Source organism: Tachyglossus aculeatus, chromosome 21, assembly GCF_015852505.1.
Source record: "Tachyglossus aculeatus isolate mTacAcu1 chromosome 21, mTacAcu1.pri, whole genome shotgun sequence".
Taxonomy (NCBI): domain Eukaryota; kingdom Metazoa; phylum Chordata; class Mammalia; order Monotremata; family Tachyglossidae; genus Tachyglossus; species Tachyglossus aculeatus.
Genome location: NC_052086.1, coordinates 52,000,214 through 52,015,959, shown reverse-complemented (window position 1 = coordinate 52,015,959; position 15,746 = coordinate 52,000,214). Strand labels below are relative to the sequence as shown.

The following is a 15,746-nucleotide window of genomic DNA, read 5'->3' as shown; positions in this document are numbered from 1 at the left end:
GAGCAGGGGCAGAGATGGAGATCTGGGTGTCATCAGCGTAGAGATGATAGTTGAAGCCGTGGGAGCGAATGAGGTCACCAAGGGAGTGAGTGTAGATTGAGAACAGAAGGGGACCAAGCACTGAACCTTGGGGAACCCCCACAGTAAGAGGATGGGAGGGGGAGGAGGAGCCCGCAAAAGAGACTGAGAAAGAACGACCAGAGAGATAAGAGGAGAACCAGGAGAGGACGGAGTCTGTGAAGCCAAGGTCAGATAACGTGTTGAGGAGAAGGGGGTGGTCCACAGTGTCAAAGGCAGCTGAGAGGTCGAGGAGGATTAGGACAGAGTATGAGCCGTTGGATTTGGCAAGCAGGTGGTCATTGGTGACCTTTGAGAGCGCAGTTTCCGTGGAATGAAGGGGATGGAAGCCAGACTGGAGGGGGTCGAGGAGAGAGTTGTTGTTGAGGAATTCTAGGCAGCGCGTGTAGACAACTCGTTCAAGGAGTTTGGAAAGGAATGGTAGGAGGGATATGGGACGATAACTAGAAGGTGAGGTGGGGTCAAGAGAGGGTTTTTTTTAGGATGGGAGAGACATGGGCATGTTTGAAGGCAGAGGGGAAGGAACCAGTGGAGAGTGAGCGGTTGAAGATGGAAGTTAAGGAGGGGAGAAGGGATGGAGCGAGAGATTTCATAAGATGAGAGGGAATGGGGTCAGAAGCACAGGTGGCCGGAGTAGCACTTGAGAGGAGGGAGGAGAGTTCCTCTGAGGATACCGCTGGGAAGGATGGGAGAGTAGCAGAGAGTGTTGAGAGCCGGGGGGTTGGAGAAAGGGGGGAAGAGACTTTGGGGAGGTCGGACCTGATGGATTTAATTTTGTTAATGAAGTAGGAGGCCAGATCGTTGGGGGTGAGGGAAGGAGGAGGGGGAGGAACCGGGGGCCTGAGAAGGGAGTTGAATGTACGGAAGAGCTGGCGGGGGTGATGGGCATGGGTGTCAATAAGGGAGGAGAAATAGTTTTGTCTGGCAGAAGAGAGGGCTGAGTTAAGGCAGGAAAGGATAAACTTGAAGTGAACGAGGTTGTCATGGTGTTTAGACTTTCGCCAGCAGCGTTCGGCAGCTCGAGCATAAGAGCGAAGGAGGCGGACAGTGGCAGTGATCCAGGGCTGTGGGTTAGTGGTGCGAGAGCGGCGAAGGGAAAGGGGAGCGAGCGAGTCTAGCTGAGTAGAAAGGGTAGAGTTGAGAGCAGTAATCTGATCATCAAGACTGGGTAGAGAGGAGAGGGCGGCGAGGTGGGGTGTGAGGCGCTCCGAAAGATGGGTGGGGTCCAGAGAGCGGAGATCTCTGTGAGGGAGTAATACGGATTTACAAGGGAAAGGAGTGTGAGTGAGGAGGCAGGTGAGAAGATTATGATCAGAGAGAGGGATCACAGAGTTGGTGAGGGTGGACACAGTGCAGCGGTAGGAGATGATGAGGTCGAGGGTATGACCAAGTTGGTGAGTGGGTGAGGTGGGGTGGAGGAAGAGGTTGGCAGCGTCAAGGAGAGATAGAAGGTGGGCGGCAGAGGAGTCGTTAGGGATATCCATGTGGATATTGAAGTCTCCGAGGATCAGAGTGGGCATGGAGAAGGAGAGAAGGAATGTGAGGAAGGGGTCAAAGTCGTTAAAGAAGTTGGAAGTGGGGCCCGGAGGGCGGTAGATGACGGCTACAAGAATCTGGAGGGGGTGGTAGAGGCGAAAGAACTAAGTTCTTTGGAGAAACTCCTCTTGTGGACCCTCACAGCTCTTAACAGCAATCAATCAATCCTTGGTATCTATTGAGTGCTGACTGTGTGCAGGGCACTGTACCTAGCACTTGGGAGAGCACAATGCAACATAGTTCCTAGACATGTTCCCTGCCCACAAGGAGTATATAGTCTAGAGGGGAACTCACAGCAAGTGAAGAAGGGCCTGGAGAATTCCCACAGTGCTCCCCTTGGGGACCACATCTACCAGCAGCAGCTCACTTCCTCCTGTCTTATGGTTGGGATTTTGGACAAGACACCCTTCCAGAACAATTTATAATAATAAAAATAATAATAATTATTGTATTTGTTAAGTGCTTGCTATGTGCCAAGCACTGTTCTAAGTGCTGGGGTAGATACAAGGTAAGGAGGTTGTCCCACATGGGGCTCACAGTCTTAATCCCCATTTTACAGATGAAGTAACTGAAGCACAGAGAAATTAAGTGACTTGCCCAAGATCACACAGCAGACAAGTGGCGGAGTGGGATTAGAACCCATGCCCTCTGACTCCCAAGCCCGGGCTCTTTCCACTAAGCCACGCTGCTTCTCCACTGGTTTATCAGACTTCGTTAAACGTATTTATCGAGCGTTTACTGTGTGCACAGCACTGAACTAAACGCTGAGCTAAGACTTCTTCAAAGAGCTTCAATAGCCTTGAACCCAAGGGGTCCCTTCTTTCATTCATTCATTCATTCAATTGTATTCATTGAGCGCTTACTGTGTGCAGAGCACTGTACTAAGCACTTGGGAAGTCCAAGTTGGCAACTATTGATTGATTGATTGACTGAGGGCATGTTCCTAGCTGGAGATGCTGAGGAGATGATGGGCTCAAGGTTCCTGATGCAGGGTAAGTCCTTTCACGATGCTCCCCAGCCCTCCCTGTTCTCTCCCGAGCCTGTGAGCCCACTGTTGGGTAGGGACTGTCTCTATATGTTACCAATTTGTACTTCCCAAGCGCTTAGTACAGTGCTCTGCACATAGTAAGCACTCAATAAATACGATTGATTGATTAGGGGGTTCTGGAAGCCCCCCAGATCTCTGGTTGTTCTCAAACTGGGACTTGGATCGTGCCTAGTCTTGGTTGATCAATCAATCGTATTTATTGAGTGCTTACTGTGTGCAGAGCACTGGACTAAGCGCTTGGGAAGTACAAATCGGCAACATATACAGACGGTCGCTAACCAACAACGGACTCACAGTCTAGAAGTGGGAAACAGACAACAAAACAAAACAAGAAGACAGGTGTCAATACCATCAGAATAAATGGCATTATAGCTATATACACATTGTTAATACGTGTTGATGGAGGGTTACCTGCACTGGAGATTATTCATTCATTCAATCGTATTTATTGAGTGCTTTCTGTGTGCAGAGCACTGGACTAAGCGCTTGGGAAGTACAAATTGGCAACATATAGAGACGGTCCCTACCCAACAACGGACTCACAGTCTAGAAGGGGGAGATGGACAACACAACAAAACAAGAAGACAGGTGTCAATACCATCAGAATAAATGGAATTATAGCTATATACACATTGTTAATATGTGTTGATGGAGGGTTACCTGCGCTGGAGATTATTCATTCATTCAGTCGTATTTATTGAGTGCTTTCTGTGTGCAGAGCACTGGACTAAGCGCTTGGGAAGTACAAATCGGCAACATATAGAGATGGTCGCTAACCAACAACGGACTCACAGTCTAGAAGGGGGAGACGGACAACAAAACAAGAAGACAGGTGTCAATACCATCAGAATAAATGGAATTATAGCTATATACACATTGTTAATAAAATAAATAGAGTACTATGTACAAATATTCTCTGAGGAGAAGCAACGTGGCATAGTGGATACAGCATGGAACCGGGAGTCAGGATGTCATGGTTTCTGATCCAGACTCTGTCACTTGTCTGCTGTATATATGTATATATGTTTGTACATATTTATTACTCTATTTATCTTACTTGTACATGTCTATTCTATTTATTTTATTTTGTTAGTATGTTTGCTTTTGTTGTCTGTCTCCCCCTTCTAGACTGTGAGCCGGCGGTTGGGTAGGGACTGTCTCTATGTGTTGCCGACTTGTACTTCCCAAGCGCTTAGTCCAGTGCTCTGCACACAGTCAGCGCTCAATAAATACGATTGACTGATTGATTGCTGTGTCACCTTGGGCAAGTCACTTCACTTCTCTGTACCTTAGTTACCTCATCTGAAAACTCGGGATTGAGACTGTGAGCCCCATCTAGGACAGGGACTGTGTCCATTCTGATTTGCTTGTATCTACCCCAGTACTTAGTACAGTGCTTGGCATATGGTAAGCACTTTACCCATGCCATTATTATTATTATTAATAATAATAATAATTATTAATAATCCCTAAGGAATGGCCTGGGGGGGAGAATACACACATCCCTATGTTACAAGTACAAGTTGGCAACACATTATGTTGCCAACTTGTACTTCCCAAGCGCTTAGTACAGTGCTCTGCACACAGTAAGCACTCAATAAATATGATTGATTGATCCCTAAGGGTTATTATTTCCAAGGGATGGCTCCATTCCTCTGGTCTAGGGCAAAGGGCTGCCTCAATTTACCCAGTAAGGGAGATCAGGGGTCCAGCTGAATGCCCCTTACAGAGGCAGAGTGCTGCTTTCTTTGCAGCCCAAGAACCTGAGAGTGGGGCATTCCTTAATTTTATACTTTTAACCTACAGGTGGGCATGGGCAGGGAATATGCCTGTTATATCATTGCATTGTACTTTCCCCAACACTTAGTACAGAGCTCTGCACCCAGTAAGCACTCGATAAATACGATTGACTGACTGACTGACCGACATTTTGGAAAAACAGGTTGACCTTTATTTGGTTCAAGGAAACACCAATTTTAATGAACCTCCTTAATTAATTTTAATTGATTCATTCAATTAATGGGAAGCAGCATAGCCTACTAGAAAGAGCATGGGCCTGGAAATCAGAGAACCTGAGTTCTAATCCCAGATCTTCTACTTGTCTGCTGTGTGACCTTGGGCAAGTCACTTCACTTCTCTGTTCCTCAGTTACCTCATTTGTAAAACGGGGATTAAGACCGTGAGCCCCCTGTGGAACAGAGATTGTGTCCAATATGATTAGCTTATATCTACTCCAGCGTTGAGTACAGTGCCTGGCACAGAATAAGCACTTCATCATCAATCGTATTTATTGAGCGTTTACTGTGTACAGAGCACTGTACTAAGTGCTCGGGAAGTACAAGTTGGCAACATATAGAGACAGCCTACCCAACAGTGGGCTCACAGTCTAAAAGCACTTAACAAATACTATTAAAAAGTCTGTAATAGGCAAAGCTGCTTGTGCCTACAGGTTGTTTTCACGGATCCAAACTCCCCCCCAGCTTAGCAAAGCATCCCCCATCTTTGTGCTAACAAAGTCTAAGCTCTTTCAGGGACAAAATGGGAAGGAGAAAACCAAAAAAGGAGATGAGACTGTTGAAGCTTTTAGTGGCCTGTTTAAAGCTCCTAGCCACCTCTGAGCTTTCCCAGTAGAGAGATCTTTGAGTCGAGTGTCCTTCATCGGAAGATCCTTGATTCAAGTGTCGGGTCAAGTATCCATGAGTAAGCAGACACTCAGAGGGAAATGCGATCTGGTTGAAGGCGGCATCTGCGCATGCTCAGAACACTCCTCTGTTCTAATGTCAACCTAATCCTGAAACATCAAGCCCTGCCCTTGAACCAACTTGCTTAAATATCCATCAGTAGAAGCGGGTATCTCCAGGGGCTCTTGAGGAGCCATAAAGATAGCACAGTTTATTAATAACAATGATATTGTTTAGCACTTACTATGTGCCAAACATTGTCCTAAGCACTGAGGTAGATCTGAGTTAGTTTGGACCCACTTGTCATCATTCATTCATTCAATGTTATTTTTTGAGCACGTACTGTGTGCAGAGCACCGTACTAAGGGGTTGGAAAGTACAATTCGGCAACAAATAGAGACAATCCCTATGCAACAATGGGCTCACAGTCTAGAAGGAGGGAGACAGACAACAAAACAACACTCTTCTCCCCATTCTACAGATGAGGGAACTGAGGCCCAGAGAAGTAAAGTGATTTGCCCAAAGTCCCCCAGCAGGCATGATGATGGTATTTATTAAGCGCTTACTATGTGCCAAGCACTGTTCTAAATGCTGGGATAGATACAAGGTTATCAGATTGTCCCACATGGGGGTTACAGTCTTCATCCCCATTTTAAAGATGAGGTAACTGAGGCACAGAGAAGCTAAGTGACTTGCCCAAAGTCACACAGCTGACAAGTGGCGGAGCTGGAATTAGAACCTAGGACCTCTGACTCCCAAGCCTGTGCTCTTTCCACTAAGCCACGCCACTTCCATGTGGCGGAGCCGGGATTAGAACCCAGGTCCTTCTGACTCCCAGGATGGTGCTCTATTCACTGAGCCACACTGCTTAGTGGGTAGTTCCAGTTAAACTTTGGATCCGAGAAGGTGTGGGATTTAGAATGACACACTCAGCATGGTTCTTTGGTTTTTATTAAGGGTTGGGTTCCGGCCATGCCGTTGATTTCTTTTTCCTCTTGCTTTGCAGTGGGGCTATATCAGGAGCCTGCATGAATCCTGCCAGAGCCTTTGGGCCCGCAGTGATGGCCAACTACTGGGACTACCACTGGGTCTACTGGGTTGGCCCGTTGGCGGCCAGCCTGATTGCGGCAGTGTTGATAAGGTGGGTGGCCAAACAATCTCCACTGGAAATACAATACGACAGGAGGGAGGTTGGGTATCGGTGGAGATTCGGCCGGTTGTTGGTCAAATAACATGCATGCACAGAGGGCAGCTTGAAAGACGCCTAATCGATCAGTGATATCTATTGAACGGTGGCATTGGTTAAGTGCTTGCAATTCTAAGCATGTTGGGTAGGGACTGTCTCTATATGTTGCCAACTTGTACTTCCCAAGCGCTTAGTACAGTGCTCTGCACACAGTAAGCGCTCAATAAATACGATTGATGATGATGGTGTAGATACAAGCTAATCAGATTGGACAAAGTCCATGTCCCACGTGGGGTTCACAGTCTTAATCCCCATTTTACAGATGAGGGAACTGAGGCACAGAGAAGTGAAGTGATTTGCCCAAGGTCACAGAGCAGACAAGAGGTGGCACGGGATTAGAACCCAGGTCCTTCTGACTCCCAGGATCGTGCTGTATCCACTATGTCACACTGCTTCAGTTCTCCCAGCCCACTCTTCACTCCCTACCACATGCCTGGCCTGGGACCTTTACCCATTAGGTGTCCGCCCACCCATCCACTCACCCACCCACCCTGCTAGGGCTGACCAAGACCCCCGAGCAGATCCGGGCCCTAAGGGCCAACAAGAAACCCCCACCTTGGGAGTGGAGTCTTTCTCCAAAGTATCCCTAGAGGCCCTGTTCTCTTCCTTCCCTCCAGAACAACTCTTCAGGGATTTGAACTGTTGACATGGTGTTTAATAAATACCGTTGATTGATTGATTGATTGATTCTCAACAAAAGGTGGACCGCTCAAGCCCCCTTTCCTCTCCCCATCCCTTACTGCTTTCACTCAATCATATTTATTGAGTGCTGACTGTGTGCAGAGCACTGTACTAAATGCTTAGAAGGAACAATTTGGCAACACATAGAGACATTCTCTACCCAACAATGCAGTCTAGAAGCTAATTATGGTATTTGTTAAGCGCTTACTATGTGCCAAACACTGGGGTAATAATAATAATAATAATAATAATGATGGCATTTGTTAAGAGCTTACTATGTGCAAAGCACTGTTCTAAGCACTGGGGGATACAATGGGATCAGGTTGTCCCACGAGGGGCTCACAGTCTTAATTCTCATTTTACAGATGAGGTAACTGAGGCTCAGAGAAGTTAAGCGACTTGCCCAAGGTCACACAGCAGACATGGGGCAGAGCCGGGATTCGAACCCGTGACCTCTGACTCCAAAGCCCGTGCTCTTTCCACTGAGCCACGCTGCTTGTAGACATAAAGTAATCAGGTTGTCCCACTTGGGGTTCACGGTCTTAATCCCCATTTTACAGATGAGGTCACTGAGGCACAGAGAAGTTAAGTGGCTTGCCCAAGGTCACACAGCGGGGAAGTGGTGGAGCTGGGATTAGAACCCACGTCCTCTGATTCCAAAGCCCATGCTCTTTGCACTAAGCCACACTGAAATCACTGCTCTTAAAAGGGGTAGGGCTCTGCACTTTTGGCCTCTGGTTTTGGCACCATTCTTGACAGATGGAACTGAAGCAGCTCTAGCTACCATCAGTCAATCAATCAATCGGGTTTATTGAGTGTTTACTGTGTGCAGAACACTATACTAAGCGCTTAGGGGAATACAATACAACACAGTTGATAGACAGGCTCCCTGCCCACAAAGAGCTTACAGTCTGGAGAGGGTGAGACAGACATTAATATACATAAATAAATTACATACTCATTCATTCAATTTAATTTTTTGAGCACTTACTGTTTGCAAAGCACAGTACTAAACGCTTGGGAGCATACAATATAACAACAAACAGACACATTCCTGCCCACAATGAGCTCAGAGTCTAGAGGGGGAGGCAGACATTATTATAAATAAATAAATAGATGAATAAAGAAATTACAGATATTCATTCATTCATTCAATCGTATTTATTGAGGGCTTACTGTGTGCAGAGAGCAGTGTAGTAAGCGCTTGGAAAGTACAATTCGGCAATAGATAGAGACAATCCCTACTGAACAACTGGCTCACAGTCTAAAAGGGGGAAACAGACAACAAAACAAAACACGTAGACAGGCGTCAGTACCATCGAAATAGATAAATAGAATTATAGATATGTACACAAATGCTACATAAGTCATGGTGAGGCCTATATAAAATAGAGAAATCAAAAGGGAGTTGTCAATAGCACAGCCTCAGGGTGGGAAGCCCAAGGAGCTGACAAGTTCAGAGCTCTGGGTGCAGTGAACGGAAGGAAGGGCGACGTTGGATTTTCTGCAGTTGCGGTGGTTGACTGGCCTTTCCTTCTTGAAGGCTGTATTTGCCTCCTTTTTTTATGGTATTTGTTAAGCATTTACTATGTGACAGGAAGGAGAGGGTTATCGGTGGAGATTCAACCGGTTGATGGTCAAATAACATGCAAATTGACGCCTAATCAATCAGTGCTATCAATTGAACAGTGATATTGGCATTGGTTAAGCACTTGCTATATGTCTGGAACTGTGCTAAGCATCGAGGTAGATACAAGCTAATTGAATTGGACACAGGCCGTGTCCCATACGGGGCTCACGGTTTCAATCCCCATTTTACAGATGAGGTAACTGAGGCACAGAGTAGTGAAATGACTTGCCCAAGGTCATGCAGCAGACAAGTGGCGGAGCTGGGATTTGGACCAGGGACCTTCTGATTCCCAGACCCGGGCTCTATCCACTAAGTCACGCTGTTTTGAATACTATGGATTAAATGCTGGATCTAGTCTTTGCTATCCCACTCATTCAAGGAGCTCAGCATTTTCGTTGAAACGTCTTAGTCAATGTACTCCAGAATGCTAAGCCGGGAAACTGAGTCAGAGAGAATGACCCGTGGCAGTTCCTGCTGACCTCTTGCCTCCTTTCACAGCAATTAGTTCGCTATTTCTGAATCAATCCATCAATCAATGGTATTTATTGAGCACTCACTATGAGCAGAGCACCATACTGAGCGCTTGGGAGAGCACCATATAACAGAATTAACACACGTCTCCCCTGCCCCTTACAAGCTTGGATGGCTGCCCTGGGTTCCCTGGGAGAAATATCCCGGAAAATCAAACAGCTCAGTGTGCTAAGAAGCAGTGGATTAAGCTCTCCAATTCAAGGCAGGAAGCGGGTAGCTGTCACCCTTGGCAACACACTGATAAATGGTCCATTGCTTTTCATTCAGATGCTCTGCTGGTTTGGGCAGAGGTGGAGTTGCTAGGGCCTGCAGCTGAATGTGAAGGCTAAATAGATAAGGGAAGACTGGGATGGTGAGGAAGTACAAAAGGGTTCTGCTGGGATTCGGGACAAAATGACACTTCACCGTTGCAAGAAGATGAGGCTGAAGGACAGGAGCGCATTTGGGGAAACTGGAAGTCCCGTTCGGATGGAGGAATTGGCTTGTGCTTTTCCCTCTGGCCAATCCCCTCATGTCTCTGAGGCTCAGTTTCCCCACCTTCAAAAGGGGCAGGCGCTAAGGGGTGGGAGTTGTGGGAATGTTGACTAGATACTGAGTAGAATTCTCCAAAGGAGGGCGCGGCCCAGTTTGCAATACGCATAATCGATCCATCGGTGGTATTTATTGAACGCTATGTGCAGGAAACCGTACAAGGCATTCTCCCCCTCTAGAGTGTAAGCTCTTCATGGGCTGGGAACGTGTCTGCTAATTCTGCTGCATTGTACTCTCTCAAGTGCTTAATAGAGTGCTCAGCACATACTAAGCACTCAATAAATCAATTCATTCATTCAGTCGTATTTATTGAGTGCTTGTCATGTACAGAGCACTGTACTAAGCCCTTGGCAGAGTACAATACAACAATAAACAGATGAGCTTGCCCACAGTGAGCTTTCCACTGATTGATTGATTGATTAGAGAGAGGACAATCGACTTGGTAGACACGATTCCTGTGCTTGGGCAAGTTCATTAAAACGGAGTTGGTGGACACCTTCCCTGACCACAAGAAGCTTACAGTACACAAAGGGAGGCAGACATTAAAATAAATTACAGTTAAGGAATAAAAGAAAATAAAGATATGTACTAAAGTGCAGCGGGCTGGCTTGAGTTACCAAAGTGACGAAGGAATACACTGGCAACTGTGTAGTCCACGCAGAGAGGAGAGAGGAGAGAGGAAATGAAGGCTTAGTCAGGGGAGACCTCTTGTAGGAGGGGTGATTTTATTAAGCCTTTGAAGGTGGGGAGAGTGGTGGACTGTTGGATATGAAGAGAGGGAGCAGTTTCAGACAGAGGGAGGATGTGGGCCAGGGGTCAATGGAAGGATAGATGATATCGAGGTATAGAGAGTTGATTGGCTTTAAAGGGGCAAAGTGAATGGACTGAGTTGTGGAAGGAGATCGGTGAGGTTCAGTAGGAGGGGCGAGCTGCTTGATCGTTGTAAAGCCGATGGTAAGGAGTTTCAGCTAAGAGATGACTATATCCACTAAATGGAATTTACTAAAAATTGGGAAGAGTAGTGAGGAAGCGGAGCCTATTTTCCAGGATTGGAATCTGGCCTCTTCCTCTCTCTCTCTCCATGGATTGTTAGAATTCTAGGGCCAGGAGGACTTCTCTGTGTCTCAGTTTCCTTATCTGCAGAATGGGGATTAAGTTCTCCCTCCCTCTTAGTCTGTGAGCTCCATGTGGAGCAAGGACCTGATTATCTCATATTTACCCCAATGCTAAATTCAGTGATCAGCACATAGTACATGCTTAACATATACTATTGTTATTAGTAGTAGCATTACTAAGTTCCAATAAAGTACTGTACTTTGTCAAGTTATTATTATATTACATAATAATTATGAAACAATAATAATAATAATGACAAAGTACAGTAGGTTAATAATCTGAATTTTTCCTGAGAACTTCAAGATCAAATCATCCCCCTACTCAGCCCCACAGCACTTATGTGCATATCTGTAACTTATTTAATAATAATAATTATAATAATAAGGGCATTTGTTAAGCACTTACTATATGCGAAGCACTGTTCAAAGCACTAGGGGGGCTACAAGGTGATCAGGTTGTCCCACGTGGGGCTCACAGTCTTAATTCCCATTTTACAGATGAGGTATCTGTAAATGACTTGCCCAAGGTCACACAGCAGACATGTGGCGGAGTAAGGATTAGAATCCATGACCTCTGACTCGCAAGCCTGTGCTCTTTCCACTGAGCCACGCTGCTTCTTTATGTATATTAATGTCTGTCCCCTCCTCTAGACTGTAAGCTCATTGTGGGCAGGGAATGTGTCTGTTTATTGTTCTATTTTATTCTCCCAAGTGCTTAGTATAGTGCTCTGCACACAGTAAGTGCTCAATAAATACAATTGAATGAATGAATGAACCATAGAACCTCATTGGTTTTGCTCTTTTTTTCTGCAGATTCTTCATTGGGGACAGAAAAATTCGCCTGTTCTTGAAATGACTTTGAGGAAATTACCGTGGGCTCAGGGCTGGGGTCATGGCTCCTGGTTGCTTGGCTCCAAAACTGCTTCTACTCAGGATCTTCAGGAACACAAAGTCGGGGAGACTCCTCTTTCGGGGGTGTCCCGAGGCCAGCTTTGGTCTCCCCAAGATTTCAGGGGTTCCTGCCAGCAATGGGACTATTTCATTTTGAATGCTGAAAGATCTGCCCCCATCCCGGGTACCTTGGGAATTTTCCTGCCCTACCAGACGAACCAAGGGGACAAATTAGCCGATGGACACGACTAGTTTGAGGCCTCGTCTGGTGGTCCATCTTACTGTGTTACCGAGGGCAAGTCACTCCACCTCTCTGTGCTTCCATTTCCTCCTGTGTTAAATAGGGACAGTGTTATCCACCTATCTGGCAGGGCTGTTGTATGGATTAGCTAATTAGTGATTTAAAGCACTACCCAAAGGCTAAATAGTGTTATTATTGTCCTCTGGGTGAGGTGGGGAAGACGGTTAGAGACAATGGGAAGAGCTTCTGCCTTTAAAATAAAATTATTAGGTTCGTAATAACTGGAGTTTGGGGCAGTCCAAGCTGAGCTATTTTAGCAGGGAGAGGAAAGGGTTCATTCAGACTTTCTGCACAAGGTATCACCGCCCAACTTGGCGGGGGGCAGGGTGCGAGAGCCAGAGATGTATTTTGCCGCAGAGAGGGCTGGCATTATAGGCATTGTCTGCCACCCTCCCCGCCACACATCTGAGGGAAGAATCGATTGTGTTTCCGGATTAAAACCTGGCATTTTTTAGCCACATGCCCACTGGTGGGTCTCAGCTTTGTCTTTCTCTTTTATCCTCTCTCCAAATCCAGAAGTAGTCTGCCCTGGGAGGAAGAAACTGGGGGTGCGGGCAGGGGTGGGGGTGTGTGGAAGAGAAATCTCAGTGTCCTTCTGGTCGTTGATGCGATGAGTTCTCGACTGTCCCCAGTGAAAAGGAGCCAGCTCCACAGAAGGTCTCAGGATGGAATGTGCCCATAGCTGAACTGCCCTCCTTTGCAAGGATTCATTCATTTATTCAATCGTATTTACTGAGTGCTTACTGTGTACAGAGCACTGTACTAAGTGCTTGGGAGAGTACAATATAACAATAAACAGATACATTCCCTGCCCACAACGAGTCACTTCACTTTTCCGGGTCTCAGTTCCCTCAGCTGTAAAATGGGGATTGAGACTGTGAGCCCCACATGGGACAGGGACTGTATCCAGCCTGATTGGCTCGAATCCACCCCAGCGCTTAGTACAGTGTCTGGCAACATAGTGAGCACTTAACAAATACCATAAGTATTCTTATTATTAGAGGAAAAGGGAGAGAAGTGGGGCTGGGCAGGAGTTCTCATCCACTGGTCGATAGCTGAGGTGCTGGCTGGGGTCTGACTGCAGGCTCCGCCCTGACTTCTTTTTATGGTATTTATTAAATGCTTACTATGGGCCAGGCACTCTACTAAGCACTGGGGTAGATGGAAGCTACTCAGATTGGACACAGGTTCATGTTCTGCATGAGGCTCACGGTCTTCACCCCTATTTTATAGATGAGGTAACTGAGGAACTGACAACTGAAGTGATTTGCCCAAGGTCACACAGCAGACAAGTGGCAGAGCCAGGATTAGAACCCAAGGCCTTCTGACTCCCAAATCCTTGCTCTGTCCACTAGGCAACACTGCTTTCCTGCCAAGAACCTCTTCTGGGAAGACTCTGTAGGCAGAGAAAGGTCTCTACCCTTAGGCCAGCTTCCTTAACAACAACAACAACCAAGTAACAACAATAATGGTGGAATTTTTTAAGCGTTTCCTATGTGCCTACCACTGTGCTAAACGCTGGGGTAGATACACAATAATCAAGTCTCTGTCCCACACGGGGCTCACAGTCTGAGAGGAAGAAGAGGTATTGAACCCTCATTTTATAGATGAGATAACTCAGGCACGGAGAAGTTAAGTGAGTTCTCCAAGGTGATGCAGCAGGTGAGTGGCAGAGCTGGGATTAGAACCCAACTTCTCTGATCCCAGGCCTGTGCTCTTTCCATTAGGCCCCACATCCCGGATCTTGGACCTTTTGGGATGAGATTATCCATCCCCACCCAAAGGACCCTGCTGCATTGGCCACCGTGACTATATGGAAGCCAAACTGACATAGAATCCACTCGGGCCAGGGATTAGGAGAATTGGGCGATCAGATGGCACCCTGACCTCGGTCACCAGCCCCTGAATAATAATAATAATGATGGTATTTATTAAGTGCTTACTATGTGCAAAGCACTGTTCTAAGCAATGGGGAGGTTATAAGGTTACAAGGTGATCAGGTTGCCCCATGGGGACTCACAGCCTTAATCTCCATTTTACAGATGAGGTAACTGAGGCACAGAGAAGTTAAGTGACTTGTCAAAGTCACAAAGCTGAGAATTGGCGGAGCCAGGATTTGAACCCATGACCTCTGACTCTCAAGCCCGTGCTTTTTCCATTGAGCCATGCTCCTTGGGTGAGTCACTTCACTTCTGTGAGCCTCAGTTCCCGCATTTGGAAAAGTGGTATGAAAACTGTGATCCCCATGAGGGATGTGGGCTGTGTCCAGCCTGATGATCATATATCCACCTCAGTGCTTAGTACAGGGTCTGGCATAAAGTAAGTATTTAACAAATACCATTAAAAAACCCTTTCTCTCTCCTCTGCCCCTGCCATACCTGAGCCTGATGTGTGTACGGCAGCCCAGACCTAAGGTCCTTTTCCCCAACTACCTGATTCTCCACCCCTTATCTGAAGATGATGTTCTTTATCTCCTCTATCTCACCACCTACTTCTCCACCAACTTCTCACCCATGTCCTGCCTCTGGCCTAGAATGCCCTCCCTCCTTATATCTGACAGACTCTCCCTTCCTTCAGAGCCTTACTGAAGGGACAACTTCTGCAAGAGGCCTTCCCCGACTAAGCCATCATTTTCTCTTCTCTCACTCCCTTCTGCATCACTCTGACTTGCACCCTTTATTCATCCCCTTTCCCCGCCCCACAGCACTTACGCCCATATCTGTAATTTTGTTTGTTTATATTAATGTCTGCCTTCCCCTCTAGACTGTAAGCTTGTTGTGGGCAGGGAACGTGCCTGTTATATTGTAGTCTTCCAAGCGCTAAGTACAGTGCTTCTGCACACATTAAACGCTCAAAAAATACGACTGACTGACTCCTTATGCCCATCAAAGTATGGCATTCCCCAGACTTGCTTTTGCCTCATATTCATGCATGGGCAGTCAGTCCACCTGTGGTATTTATTGGGCACGTCTTGAGTCCCAAGTGTTACACTAAATGCCTGGGAGGGGACGACAGAATTCATTCAATCATATTAATTGAGCGCTTACTGTGTGCAGAGAACTGTACTAAATGCTTGGAAAATACAATTCGGCAACAGATAGAGACAATCCCTACCCAACAACAGGCTCACAGTCTAGAAGACGGGCTCACAGAATCATCTCCTGCCCTCCAAGAATGGATAATCTAATGTGAGGGGAGACCCCAAAATGATTGCTAAACAGTATGAGCAGGAGAAAGAATGGGGCAGTACACCCACTCCACGAGTGTAGAATGGGCTCCTTCCATGAAAGATGGGAATCCCCTTGAGGGTCACATCCTTTAGGAGAGGGTGCTCATGTGTCAAGGGGAAGGGTCTTTCAGGGAGTGGGAGTTGGGAGGAGAGTCAGAGGCTGCAGCTACATCACAGCGGTGCATCGGCTTTTCTATGTAAGCGTGTTTCTTCAGGGGTAACCAGCGAACCTTCTTTCTCCAATCAAT

The 15,746-nt window shown here is 46.6% G+C and overlaps 1 protein-coding gene across 1 annotated transcript in view; it reads left to right on the top strand.

The window, feature by feature from the left end:
* Positions 1-11,933, top strand: part of AQP8 (aquaporin 8) — a 54,639-nt gene extending 42,706 nt beyond the window's left edge. Inside the window, exons 8-9 of the mRNA XM_038762781.1 lie at positions 6,350-6,484; positions 11,891-11,933. Coding sequence (XP_038618709.1) covers positions 6,350-6,484; positions 11,891-11,933 — 178 coding nt within the window. The remainder of the gene's footprint in view (positions 1-6,349; positions 6,485-11,890) is intronic.
* Positions 11,934-15,746: the final 3,813 nt, after the last annotated feature.